The sequence below is a fragment of the Tachysurus vachellii genome, chromosome 19 (assembly GCF_030014155.1).
Source record: "Tachysurus vachellii isolate PV-2020 chromosome 19, HZAU_Pvac_v1, whole genome shotgun sequence".
Lineage (NCBI taxonomy): Eukaryota > Metazoa > Chordata > Actinopteri > Siluriformes > Bagridae > Tachysurus > Tachysurus vachellii.
In genome coordinates this window covers 11,351,264-11,365,000 of record NC_083478.1, presented here as the reverse complement: position 1 = coordinate 11,365,000, position 13,737 = coordinate 11,351,264, and the positions used below count along the sequence as shown (strand labels likewise).

General features: G+C 36.5%; 1 protein-coding gene across 5 annotated transcripts in view; it reads right to left on the bottom strand.

Annotated features, from left to right (window-relative positions):
* Positions 1 to 13,737, bottom strand: part of dnmt3bb.1 (DNA (cytosine-5-)-methyltransferase 3 beta, duplicate b.1) — a 40,870-nt gene that overhangs the window by 12,605 nt on the left and 14,528 nt on the right. For all 5 annotated transcript variants that reach the window (XM_060893837.1, XM_060893836.1, XM_060893840.1 and 2 more), the window contains exons 3-9: positions 10,360 to 10,510; positions 9,858 to 9,943; positions 9,207 to 9,353; positions 5,829 to 5,948; positions 4,703 to 4,861; positions 4,451 to 4,558; positions 2,729 to 2,870 (exon numbers count right to left, since the gene is read on the bottom strand). In XM_060893837.1, the coding sequence (XP_060749820.1) occupies positions 2,729 to 2,870; positions 4,451 to 4,558; positions 4,703 to 4,861; positions 5,829 to 5,948; positions 9,207 to 9,353; positions 9,858 to 9,943; positions 10,360 to 10,510 (913 nt within the window). The remainder of the gene's footprint in view (positions 1 to 2,728; positions 2,871 to 4,450; positions 4,559 to 4,702; positions 4,862 to 5,828; positions 5,949 to 9,206; positions 9,354 to 9,857; positions 9,944 to 10,359; positions 10,511 to 13,737) is intronic.

Here is a 13,737-nt window from a genome sequence, read left to right as displayed (position 1 = left end):
ATTTCTGTTATTGCACATGATTTTGTTATTGTTTATTATTGCAGTGAAACAGTAATAACAGTTTGTAATATGGTGACTGGTTCAATGGAAGCAGCTTTGATTGTAAAGTGTAACAGCAGCCGGGAAAAAAGACCATCTGTATCGCTCCTTCAGACTCTTAGGATGTAACAGTCTATATATATATATATATATATATATATATATATATATATATATATATATGGCCACGTTCACACTGCTGGTAAAAGTGGCCCAAATCTGATTTTTTTGGGGTCAAGTGACCAGGTCAGACTTCTTCAGGAGTAGTGTGAACACTCAAATCTAGCCCAGATCTGATTTTTTCAAATCAGATTCAGACCACTTCCAAAATCAGACCCAAATCTGATTTTTTCCAATGTGGCCGCAATGTGAACAACCAAGGTAGATTTGATGCGACTTTTACGTCAATCTACATCGACATTCGTCACAATTATGCACCGGCGAGTACGCACACAAACGTGACTACGCCTACAAAATGGATCAAATAATCAAAAGTTGCCCTCGACATCTGAAAATATTCAAAACACTGCGTCTCTGTGCTGCCATTACACAAACATTTAGAAAGAAAAGCGAAAATGCTCACTACCTCCATAACCTCGCCAACTTTAACGCAACGGCGTGCTGCGTGTGACGTCATTGTTATTTTTCGTTTGCGCATGTGGGTCAGTTCAAAACAGCAAACAGTTCACACTGGTATCTGATATAGGCCACATTTTAAAAAGTAATGTGAACAGCCAAACAAAAAAATCAGATCTGAGCAAAATATCCGAATTGAGCATTAAGACTTGCAGTGTGAACGCAGCTTATATAGCCTGTATAGCCTTCTGTTTCTTGAAATTCAAACAACAATAACACCTGAAATCTATTATATCAAATCTATTAAAAAAGTAATCTGCAGAAATCAATATAAAACAGTCACATCTATTGCATAGAATTACTGGAGTTGCAGATGGAGTTTGTCCTGGTAAACATCATGGTTGCCTCATTGAGATGTCACCTTTCCAACGAGGAAAACTTGGATATTTACAATATTTATGTTATTTTACTTGGACAAAGTGGTCAGTGTTGTATGGAGAGTTGCAGAGGACAGGGAAACTGGGATGGTGGTCCCTTATTTTTTAAAAATAGGACCAAATAATATGTTCCAGTTACAGAGGAATTATACTACTCAGTCTCTCAGGAAACATTTATGCTACAGTTCGAGAGAGCAGATTTTTTCAAATGGTTGCATCCAGGATCCAGAGGAAACCCTGCAAACTCCAGCTTCATACAAATGTGGACCAGGTCTATACTCCTGCAGAGCTGTGAGGAGTCGTAAGAGTATGAGATCCATTTTAACATAGGTATTGAGGATTTTGAGAATTCACAGGGTTGCTTTGTAGTTAAAGGTGTTGATTTGGCATTTAAGTTGGGTATTAATCTCAAGAGTGTCTATAGTCACCAGCAACCAGCACCTTTAGGTTTGGGATGAAAATCCGCACCTCCAAATCAGAGGCCATGGATCTCTCCCAGAAAAGAGCTGGATGGAAAATATGCTGCCCCTGGTGGAGGACTTTAAGTAGCTTGGGACTGGATTTACAAGTGAGTTAAAAAGATTGAAATAAGGGTTAGATTCATTCATTTTTAGTAACCTCTTTATCCTGGTTAGCACTGCAGATCTGGAGTATACTGGGAACACCAGGCACAAAGTGGGATACATGCTGAATGAGATGCCACTCCATCACAGGGAAAAACACACACACAGTAAATAAATAATAAATAAGTAAAAAATAATAAATAAGTAAATAAATAAGTAAATAAATAATAATAATAAAAAAAGCAATATGCTTATCAAATTTGGTTAATATTAAATTATACCAATATATAGTAGTAATAATAATAACAATAATAACAATAACAATAATAATTGTTATTATTATTGTTATTGTTGTTGTTATTATTATTATTATTATTATTATAAGATTTTAAAAAATTTTTCTCAATTTTATTATAATATACTTTATTATAATTTACATATTATCACTGTGAGATTAAACAAATTAAATGCAACCTCTTTCGTGAATTGCCTCAGCAGCCTTGAAATATCAAACTCTTCCATTAAGGTATACATTTAGATACAGCAGATCAATTGATTTTGTCGTAATGTAGTGTGCAAGCAGATGCCAAATGCCTCTCTAACCAGAATGTGTTCATGTACAGAACGTGAGGGGATTTCTTGACACGTATTAAAGTGAATGTCTTGTATTTCTGCCTGAATCACTAAATAGTACATAAGTAAGTACTAAATAAGTACACTAAATAAACACAAGAGCATGTAAGGTAAGACGTACCTCAGAGAAAGCCTGAAGTCTTTGAATGTGCAGAATCTCATATTTCAGTTATGAGTCATGTGTGTTAAGAGCACTAAATAAACACATGATTGTGCTGTTGTTTGAGTTTCCTTCTTCACACTAATCATGAATTACAAAGCTGCCCGATCAAAAAAGAAACTTCTGTGTTTATGTGTGTGTGTGTGTGTGTTGGATGACTGAACTCTACAACCTCATTTAAAAGATACACAGATTATCTAGAGGACTTTACCAGCTCTGAGGTGTTTATGTAAGGATTATGTATAAGGAACTGTAGATGGATCGACAGGCTATGAGTAGTGGTCGATGACTAACAGTTGGGTATTCAGAGTCATACTTACGGGAGTTCTCTTTGGGTTTCAGGCCCTCCTTGCCCTTGGGCAGGAAGCCACTGTGAGCCCAGTCCAGCATGGGCTTCACCTGGTCCTCTGGATTATCAGATTCACACAAAGGAAACGCTTTTTCAGCACGTATGCTAGCCATCTGAAAACAAACCAGAGAAATAATGAGAGTTTTGATATTGATAGTTCATTCTTCAAGTTGCAAGTCAAATATGGAATGTAGTGAAGCATGTATGTTGAAATAAAGTATGTTGATCATGTATGTTGAAATAAAAACACAGATATAGTGGAGCCAAAATGGCTGCTGAAACATGGTGTCTAACATGATGGTACAGTATGATGGTGGTGTCTAACACACTGGTTCAAAATCTCACATAAGCGTTCAAGTGTTTTGTGATACAGTATATTGAAAAATCTCCAACCATTCGGTGAATCCTCAAACCTTATATCATCCTAAGATAAACGTGAGCATTCTTAGAAGTATTTCCCTTGAAAGGGACAAGTAAAGCCAAACCATGCCAAAAAAGACATAATACATAATAGTTTCTTGTTATTTATCATAACTTTGTTTTTATCTAGCAACTTGTCTGATTTCCTTACCTAGCTAGTTATTATGAATACATATCATATATTTTGCCTTGTGTTTTTCATTTGGTGGTTCTTTTGTGACTTTTTGGATTCAAGAAAATAATCTTTAAGCTAAAAAAATGAGAAACATTCTAATAGCCATTATGAGGAATTTAGCCTAAATTAGTGTTTAAAAGCTCCCCCCCTTCGGCTGATTCCTGTTCGGGGTCGCCACAGTGGATCACGTGGTCTGCATATTAGATTTGGCACAGGTATTACAGCGGATGCCCTTCCTGACACAACCCTCCCATTTTTATCCGAGCTTGGGACCGGCACTGAGAGTTTAACTCTTCAGTAGCTGGGTTAGCGCCCTACCCGGGAATCGAACCCACGTCGCGGTAATGAGAGCGCGGGATCCTGTCCCTCGACCACCTGGGGGCACCAGTGTTTAAACATTAGTGTTTGGAATTATAATTTTTTATAACCACAGCTCCCCGAAGAGCTTTCTGAGATTCATAACATATAAAAAGCTGTTTGACACCAGATAAACACTGGGTGATGTTTCTATTGATGGATTTCTTTTGAGTTACATTACTGCATTACTCAATCTCAAGCACTGCGTACATTTAGTTATTGATAGGATTAGCATAGAAATATACTTTGCGCTAAGCTATTTTCTATTTAAATTAAGAAAGTGGCTAGGCATGGTCACTAAAGACACTATAAGAAAGCACACAGGCTGTGCTATACTGTGAATAAACACATGAGAGTGTCTTTGAAAAGTGTACCATTAATCAAAGTTTATGGTTATCAAAATAGAGACCAATTATCTATAGTACATCACATGAAAGGTGATCATGTGCAGCAAGAACAAGGCATGCAGTTCAGACATGCAGAGCTCTGGTTCTCGAGCGTGTCTGGACTTGCTGACCTTTGTGTTGTTTAGTAGAACATCTTATTCTCTAGAGGAAGGTAATTAAGGGAGCTGTCGGGGAATTCCACAAAGCTTTCAGATAACTGTTTACCTAGACTCTTACCTTTCAGCCTTTTAAATGTGCACAGGCACAAATATATACTCAGCTGGACAAACAGAATGCAGATGTCATAGTTGCTACCTTATTAGCATCAGCATTCATACAGTGAATCCCGTCTTACCTCTAGGGCCTGGAATATAGCTCTGCGGTAGGAAGCCAGCTTAGTGTAAGAGGATTGATTAAAAAACTTGGAGAAGGCTGTGATGGAATCCAGTTTGTCGGCAGACACCTACAAGCAAAACAAACACACACCATAATTATATACCCCATAAATATTCACCCCATAAATGAATAACTTGAAAACCTTCATAGGTAACCGGAGTTCATCTTTGTTGTAACATATCCATAATGTCTTTTCCAGAGTCAGACTCACCTCAGAAAACTTCCCATCACCAAACCACTGGAGCCAGCGCATGCCATGTGAGGCCTGTCTCTTCCCTGTGGCACGCCAGGTCACCACCATGCCAGGCCACCAGGAGAAACCCTTAATTTTGCCCCATACCAGCTCCCCGATACCAAAGCCCTTATTGTCCTACAAGGAACATATGATTATGGACAAAAATTAACCATAAGTTACCTTTACATATGAGATTTATTAACTATTTAAACTGGTATGCATAAAATATTAGTGGCTTTGACAAGGTAGTTTGTGTGCGTGTGTGTGTTTGTTGGGGTGGGGGGTTGGGGTGTATTAAAAACACTCAAGCATCACTGCAGTGTTAAGACTAATGCAACAAGCAAAATGGTCTAATAGGAATTCTGTGTTTAGGAGCTGAGCACAGAAAGGACAAGAGGATGAATAATAGAACATTTACACGAAAAAAGAGGAGCTATCATTTCTAACTGGACAACTACAAATGTGGACCAAAGTTAGGCGTACCTCTATATTCCTCTAATAGACGATAGATTGTGCAAAGCTTCCCTAATAAACTAGCAATTTAATGTATGTATTTGACATAAGAACATAAATGTAACATTATTATAACATAAGTGTAACTACTGGTAGTTGTATGGAAGATAGTCAGTCTGGTTAGCATGAGAGATATAAAGACTGCATCTACAGGACTTGTCTGAGCATGATACACATAATCAATTTAGTTACTGTGAACTCTTATTTCTTGTTAGTTGTGTGTGTGTCATAGTGCTTTTCTGCACATACAGTTACTGTCAATAGAAACACTGTTAGAATCTCTGCCTCACAATGGCATAATTCAAGAACTAACGGTCTCTTTGAGCGTGAAGTCAATGAGCTCTATAAAGATGTAGCTGTTGGGTTTTGTAAAGTTGAACCCTCAGGCTAAATCGTGAGACAAAGACAACTGTCTGTGCTTAAAAAAGAGAGCTATTCTATAAGCGAGCCTCTTGTTACTTTTAGAGGGCAGGTGGACAAACATAACTTAAGTCTTGTGTAAAAGAGGAAAAAGGGACAAGACAAGACAAGAGGGCATGCACATGGCTGCACTGTGCCGGCATGTGTGTGTGTGTGTGTAAGTGTGTACATTGTATTCAGGCTGGCTGGCTGTATCGGTAGTGGAGGTGGATGTAGCACTGCTTTGAGCTGAGTCTTTAGAGTCCTGCTCCATCAGCTCCAGCTGGGGACCTTCAGGAAGATTAGAAACCTATGCACAAGGGGAGATAGTTAGTTAGATAGTTCGTTAGTTAGTTAGCTTTATAGTTAGAAAAATGTTATTACTTTGGTATTAAGCTAAGAAGACCTCAATATTAAGACTCACGTGTTTCACTACTACAACAATAATGACAAGTATGTCTGCAATATATTTGTTATGGGCCAGAAAATAAATTCCCTCTATTGAGAATAGAACACAAAATCCTGACATTTGTTTTTTTATTCATTAGTTAAATACATTTGTAAATATGCTTGTAAATTTACCTTTGCAGATATGATTTTGCAACAAAGAAAACACAATATTGCCTCACTTTCTATCTGGAACAATATCGTGGAAAGAGTAAGTATTCATGAAAACCTTTTTAACAGGTTGATGGTTTATCTAAGTCCGTTAAATCTTAGAGAGTATAATGTATTTAAATTCTAATTGTATTTAATTAAAATAAGGATGTTTTTTTTGTTTTTTTTTTTGGAACATCTGTCCATAGACCTTGTTTCTGTAAGTTTCAGGTAAACAGATTCTTGGGTGTTTTATTATGCATTATGCTTTTTGTTTTCGGTATAGATCATTTAGTTAAAATTCTTGTCTGTGGAAATTGTACATACATTATTAGGTAGGGATTAGGTTGACAAAGGTTGCAGTGTTCCTTTAAGATATCCATCAACCTCAAAGAAGATAAGGTTTAATGCAGCTAAAAGAAAAGGACCCCGCAGAACCCCTATGTAGGCAAATTGACTCGGCGCAAAAAACAAACAAGAAAATGGATGGGCCACAGATAAAAAGCAAAAGATATGGGAGTGAACTGGTAGAACGTTGATGTGTATTAAAAATGGAGTATTGCAAAAGAAAAAACCTACATTAACTCTACATAAGGGATAGCCAAAGATCTTTATGGGGAATGTGATGCCATTCTGAAAAACTCTTTTGTTCCTTTCAAACAGAGGTTAGGCTTCATATTGTAATCAGCAATCTGACCTGCCTGAACCAGACTTTCCTTCCGTGCAAAGCAGATCTTCCAGGAACCGCTTTAAACGTGCAGTTATATTACGTTATGATTAGCTATAGAAAGGAATGGATATACATTTAAGATTTGACTTTTGACTAGAATTTATTAAATGCATTTATTTTTGGAAACTAAGAAACATTTACATGCAAGACTCTAAAATATAAATATATATTTATTGAAGTCAGTGTTAAGTAAAAAATGTATTAGTTTTGAATCATGGGAAAGAAAAGAAGATGGAATTTTACAGTTGAAAACCTTGTGTTTTCATTTATCCACTTCATCAAAGATGTTTACACATTTAAATAAACTGCTTTAAATCAGAGTACATGACAATGCTTACACTTTGCGTGATCCAGTGTGATTCACAAAATAGCTTGGGCAAGGGCTACGGCATAAACAGCACCACAAGCGGTACCACAAAGCCATAGAGAAAAGGCTTTGAAGAAAATGCCTATTCATTTTCCTTTCTGAAGAATCTGAGGTGGTCTGGTGCTCTGTTTAGTATGGTTTTTCATAATAATACCTCAGCTAGTGCTAGCTCGCATGGCTATAGTAATATTTGCTTTTAAACAGCTATTGTTGCTTTTAGGAAACAGTTGTTTAAACATGAGGTAAAAAAAAGAGAGTCCAACCCAAAGGCTTAAGTAAATCTTTTTCATTGGTTTTCTAGAAAGAAGATGCTTGAAAGCTGACATAGAAACAGGCAGATTATATGAGAAGTAAGAGAGAAAGGAGTATCTCAATACACAGTGACAAAAATCTGATGAGAAATATTTAATTAAATTTAAAATAGTCTCATTTAATAAGGATGTATGCCTTCTTTATCTCATTTCTTTTGCCTGTGGGATTTTCTGGCCATCTTCTTAACCAGGCAATACTTGTTTATACTGTGTATAAACAGTGACAATGATTCAGTGCAACAAAGCTGACAGAAATCAATCATTTCCGTTTATTTACAGGGATACAGGGATTTACAATGACCACTAGGAAAAGTGAAGTGAGAGGCTGACTGTCCCAATAAAGCTGAATACAGATCTACTTTATGTAAATGAGCAACAAGTGATTTTCTGCAAGAATTGTGGGATTAAAGACACTTTAGTTTCCCATCATAGAACAGCATGAACCAAAGTGATATATTCATTTTATAACACATCAATTTGCCATTTTACAGTTAGAATTAATGTTGTGGAAAGCCCTATCACTTATGCTATTTCATAATTGGTTTCATCTTATTGGTTATAAAGTTTTATTTACTGAGTAAAAAGAAGACAAACGCACACACACACACACACAAAACAAAACTTAATGACCAATAAGATTGGAGAATTCTACAATGTTGTGCTATTAAGTAATGTTAATGTTGTTGTGAAGTAACATTAATTACAAGAAATGATCAGTTTGTCTTGTAAATATAAGCGTTATAGCCATTTTAGATCATTTAATCAATACCTCTTTGTATGACTGCTGCTCGATAAATGTATTGAACACAATTTCACCGAAAATAGCTGACAATGCGGACAGAGTAGCTCTGAATGCATTAAGATGAGGAGTTTACTTGCATGGCTTTATGTATGTATATTGCTACTGTGCTCAGTATATAACACTCACTTTTATGTTCCTTTTATTGTGTTAGTGCTATCTGTGCTCTATAGCTCTACTAGTGTTTGATGCACATGAATGATTTGGCTAATGTGAGCTGTGATATGCCATCACAACATTTCCTTGAATTTAAAAAATAATCGGGGATTGAAAAATCCTGAAATCCTGGAGGGACTGAGTTATAGTTATATTTCTGTATTATCTTTATTGTGTTGTCCTGCTTGTGTAATTTCTGGCTTTGGACAGTTAAGGCTTTGGATTACTGCTTACAAGGTCAGGGGTTCAAGCCCCAGTACAACCAAGCTGCCACTTTTGGGGTCTTAAGCAAGGTCTTTAAGTCTCTCTGTGCCAGGGATGCTATGTCATGGCTGACCATGTACTCTTTCAAACAGCTAGCAATTTTACTTTAATGTATATTTTTCTTCTTCTGTTTTGCTGGCGTTTTTGTACACTGCACTTAAAGAAAACATGTATGGCATAATCTTGTCACATCTTCACACTTTAAACTTAGGTATGTGTACTGAGCTGCCATTTGCTGCATTGTTTTGCACATTTTTTCCTACTTTAGATATCTATAATGATAGGAAGATTATAGGAACTTATTTGAGTATCAGATTTTGCATTTGTGTGTGCGCTCACGTTACCAGACTGCTGGGTTCTGGCTTGCCCCGGCCCCTATCTCTGTTACGGGGTTTCGTCTGAGCTGTTAGTCCAGCCTGGAAGATGGTCCTGGGACGAGGTTTCCGTTTGTGGATTGTGGAACCACAGTCTGAACCCAGATCAGACTTTTCCTGCAATGACAACATTTATTGCTACATTTTTTTTTTTACTACAAAACTCACATGCACACACATGTAATTTCTCAGCGCTGGCTTATCTGATTAACTGACTTTTTTTTAGATGAACAACTTCCTACCCATGACCAAATATCAGTGGGAACCTGTTAAACTAGTCTACCTCTAGTCTCTAACATGCACATACACACACATACGGGGTGGTGGAGAAGCAGCAAAAAATCCATTGCATAAGGAGTAACGTGTGTTTGTCTTGCAAATTTTTTAAATCCCTTCTACTATTAAGTATCAGAACCCTCTATGGCAGCCATATTATATTATATTTATTATAATGTTAAAAAAAATACAAATTAGGAACTCCCAGAACACACACAAATCTACACAAGTTTATTTTTGTAATTTGGATTGCAATTAGATGTATATAAAGTTTCTTCCTGGTAATGGTATTAACAGTGAATCTCATTGGCTCAGAAATCTCAGAGTGGAGTGGTGAGTACAGACCTCACTGCAGGAGTCCCAGACGCTCTCATAATCTGTTTCAGAACGCTTCCGAGATCTCTTCCTTCTCAGGCTGTTTACACTGTCATCTTACAGAGAGAGAGAGAGAGAGAGAGAGAGAGAGAGAGAGAGAGAGAGAGAGAGAGAGAGAGAGAGAGAGAGAGAGAGAGAGAGAGAGAGAGAGAGAGAGAGAGAGAGAGAGAGAGAGAGAGAGAGAGAGAGAGAGAGAGAGAGAGAGAGAGAGAGAGAGAGAGAGAGAGAGAGAATGTCAGTGAATCAGTCTTAAAAATGCAAAGGCATATTCTAACATGTTATAGTTACTGTATAGTTATTACAGTTCTCTTTCTTGGTGGAGTTTGGAAATAGATGGGGTTTGGAACCAATAATGTTTATGTCAATGTCATCAGAGATATGTCACGTGTGTTTATGCATGTCACGTGTGTGCAATATGCATTTCTTTGTACTGTACATACCCATGAAGGATTTGTTATCTGTGCATATATACCTGCAGGTGATGCTGCACCCCCGTTCTGCTTGGGGCTGAACGGTGAAGGTGGTTCTGCCCCGGTTAAGGGGCTGTTCTCATTGGTCATCTCCAGTCCACTGTCATTCTCTGACAAACCCTCCGCTGTGGGCATGTCACCATTTACAGCAGCCTGTAAAAAGAGAGAAAAAAGAAAGTTTGGGTTAAAAATGACTCTATATTGAGTTTGCCTCAGCCATCTTTGGCTTTTAATGGAACTTGAAGATTGTAACAACATGATATAAAATGGTTTTATAAATAAATTCGAAAGGTGATATTACATTCTTGTCATCAGGTTATATATTCTTATATTTTAATAAGTGTGGTAAACATATCACGGTATTTTGAATGTTAAAATCGCAATGCAATAAAATCGTAAGAGAGCCTTAGTCAACTAAATAACTGCTGATAATTAGTGAACAAAATTAATAAATAAATAATCAAAGATACTACAGTTTACTATAGTAACCTCAAACTTGACTGTTGTCCTCTCCTCATTGCAAACAATTTCATTTATTAGAATGTTTTGTTAATGTTATGTAATGAAATATTCCTACAGCATTGCCTTAAATGTATAAAACCATGATTATATTCAATGTTATTCAATATTCAATCAGATATCTGATCACATACTGCAACTGTTACTCAATTTCACTGGCATCGAAACCAAACATTCCTGTTCTGTCCACCATGTGTGTCAAATTATGGCATCTGCTTTAAGACATATACATGGGATTTTTTTGTTGTATATCCTATATGCTTCTGCATGGAACAGAGTAGAGTGAGACTATTTTAAAATGTCTAATATAACAATATTGTGTGTATTTAATATGCTAGTATTTTGCCTAGTCCCATCCAAAAGTATTGGAACAACAACGCCTTTATTTATTTATTTATTTTTATTTATTCCCCCAAGTACACTGAAGAAATGTGAATTTAAGTTCAAAAAATGCCTGTGACAAGAGAGTTTAGAATGGCAGTTTTTATTTCCTGGTATTTACATGTATTTTCCGGACTATAAGCCGCAACTTTTTTCCCACGCTTTGAAACCTGCGGCTTAAACAATGACTCGGCTAATATATGGATTTTTCTCGCTTTCAATTTTTTTTTTTCCAAAAAAAAAAAAAAAAACACATCCTGTCACGTGCTCAGTTTTTTGGCGGCATGAAGCTTTCATTAGAGAAAATGAAATTGCCGAATGGGTTAACTCCGACACTGAAGGAGATGACTTCAGTGGTTTCAGTGCACAGGAGGTGGCAGATAGTGACCACTGACTTTCTTGGTAGGCTACTGTTTACTGCTAATTTTTCATTTTTTGTTACAAGCCGTTTTTCGTTAAAGCCTATTTATTTTTGTTTCAACCCGTGTTTCGTTAAAGCCTGTGTAAAGTTAATTTGTTTCAATGTACCTGTAGGCACCTGCGGCTTATAGACATGTGCGGCATATTTATGTTCAAAATAATCATTTTTTTTAAATTCAGTGGGTGATTCTTATATTCAGGTGCGCTCAATAGTCCGGAAATTACGGTAGGTTAAATGACTTATTAAGTAGCACATTTTGGTATAATTATAATGGTATAATTTCAGGTGAGTTCCAAAAATACTGGAAAATGTGATTGAAAGGTATTCCTTATTACCAGATGTGCCCTGTTGTTGGATTAATGCTGAACAGCTACTCTTGGTTTTAGCCTTTAGTTTCACTTGAGAGCACTACACTTGTTAAAAAGGTTAAACCAACATTAAGATCTGAGAGCTGTCTATGGGGAAAATCAACCAGACCCAATGCACAAAGATTGGGAATAGCCAATTAAACAAGAATGTCCTGAAAAAGAAAGAAACCAATAATATAATAAGCATCAGTTTTGTGATGGAAATCAGCTGAGTATGGACTTGACAAAGTTACTGCAAGCCAGGGATATGCAACCGAACATTAGTGTTATTTACATTAATTGACTTCAAGACTTCATGTTTCTATACATGGTTTTTTCTAAAAATGGGATGGTTTGATACAAGATTGTATATTGTATGCTTTATATTTTAAGAAATAAAAATTCAAATCCTAAACTTGTGTCTTATGTCCTTTTTTTTTGTATCTTAAAACCACATTTCTTTGGCTTATAGTAGAAACAAATGGAATGGACCAGTTGTTCCAATACTTTCAGAGGTGAAAGTTGTTTACTATCACAGGCCTAAAGTAATTTTTTGCAACAGATTAACATTATCATTCTTAATCCAGGTCAGGGTTGCGGATGATCCTGGACCTACCCTGGGAACAATGGGTGAGATGGGAATACATACTGAATGGGATTCCAACCCATCAAAAGGCACCATTCAGACACCTATTTACACCTAAGGGGAACTTACCAGAACCAATCCACCTATATGCATGCTTCAGGGAAAATTTAAACAAAAGGTTTTCCAGCTGTCACATAAACCAGATCTCTTGATGGAAGTAGAGTAGTATCATGGATTGTTTACATTTACATTTTATATTCATGGTTAATCTCCTCCAGATATAATCTTGATACTCAGGACTCAGGAAGAATAAAATAACCAAGTGAAAGCAGAGTCTTGTTGACAACTTGTTGACATGTTGACAACTAAAACTTCTCCCAACAGGCGAAAAGTGTTCTCTCAATGTGTGACGCAAATACCACGAATGTTGAAAAACTACAAGCATTAAAAACTACATTTTTAAAAAAATTTGCTAACTACCTTATTCCCAAAGCAACTACAACTAAAAACAACACTGAAATGTGTTGTTTGACTGTAATAAGGTGGTAATAAGTTAACTGATTTGCATATTAACACAAAAAACAGCTGTTTCAGGGAGTGTGTGATCTTGCAACACTGCACCAGTGTTAGGCATCTTTCAAAGAAGATAAAAGTTAGGGCAGGTCTGAACATCAACACTGCCTCCTTTTTCCCAATGATAAATCACACACAGGGCTGTTTTCAGACTACAACAGACTCCTCTAAATGAAATGAAATTGAGAGACTGGCTTTGTTACGCTAGATTTTATAAAAAAGGAAAAGAAAAAAAAAAAAAAAAAAAAAGAGAGGCAGGCAACCAGGAAAAAGGCCCAACTAGCCTGCTGCAATGGAAGAATGGGGAGTAGGCATGCATGTGCAAACATAGCAGCGACCTTGAGGAGTGCAGATGGTCAGAACATAAATATCATAGTTTCCTTTGCTAGGAGAAGAAGAAAAGTCTCTTGGTGCAGATGTCAAATGAACCTGATGAAGATGTAAAGTTATATATACTGTATGTTTTTAGCAGATGGTAAGTAAAAAAAAAAAAGGTTGCATTTTCCCCAATTAAAAAAACTAGGCTGAGTGTGTGTCTCACATGTATGTCCAT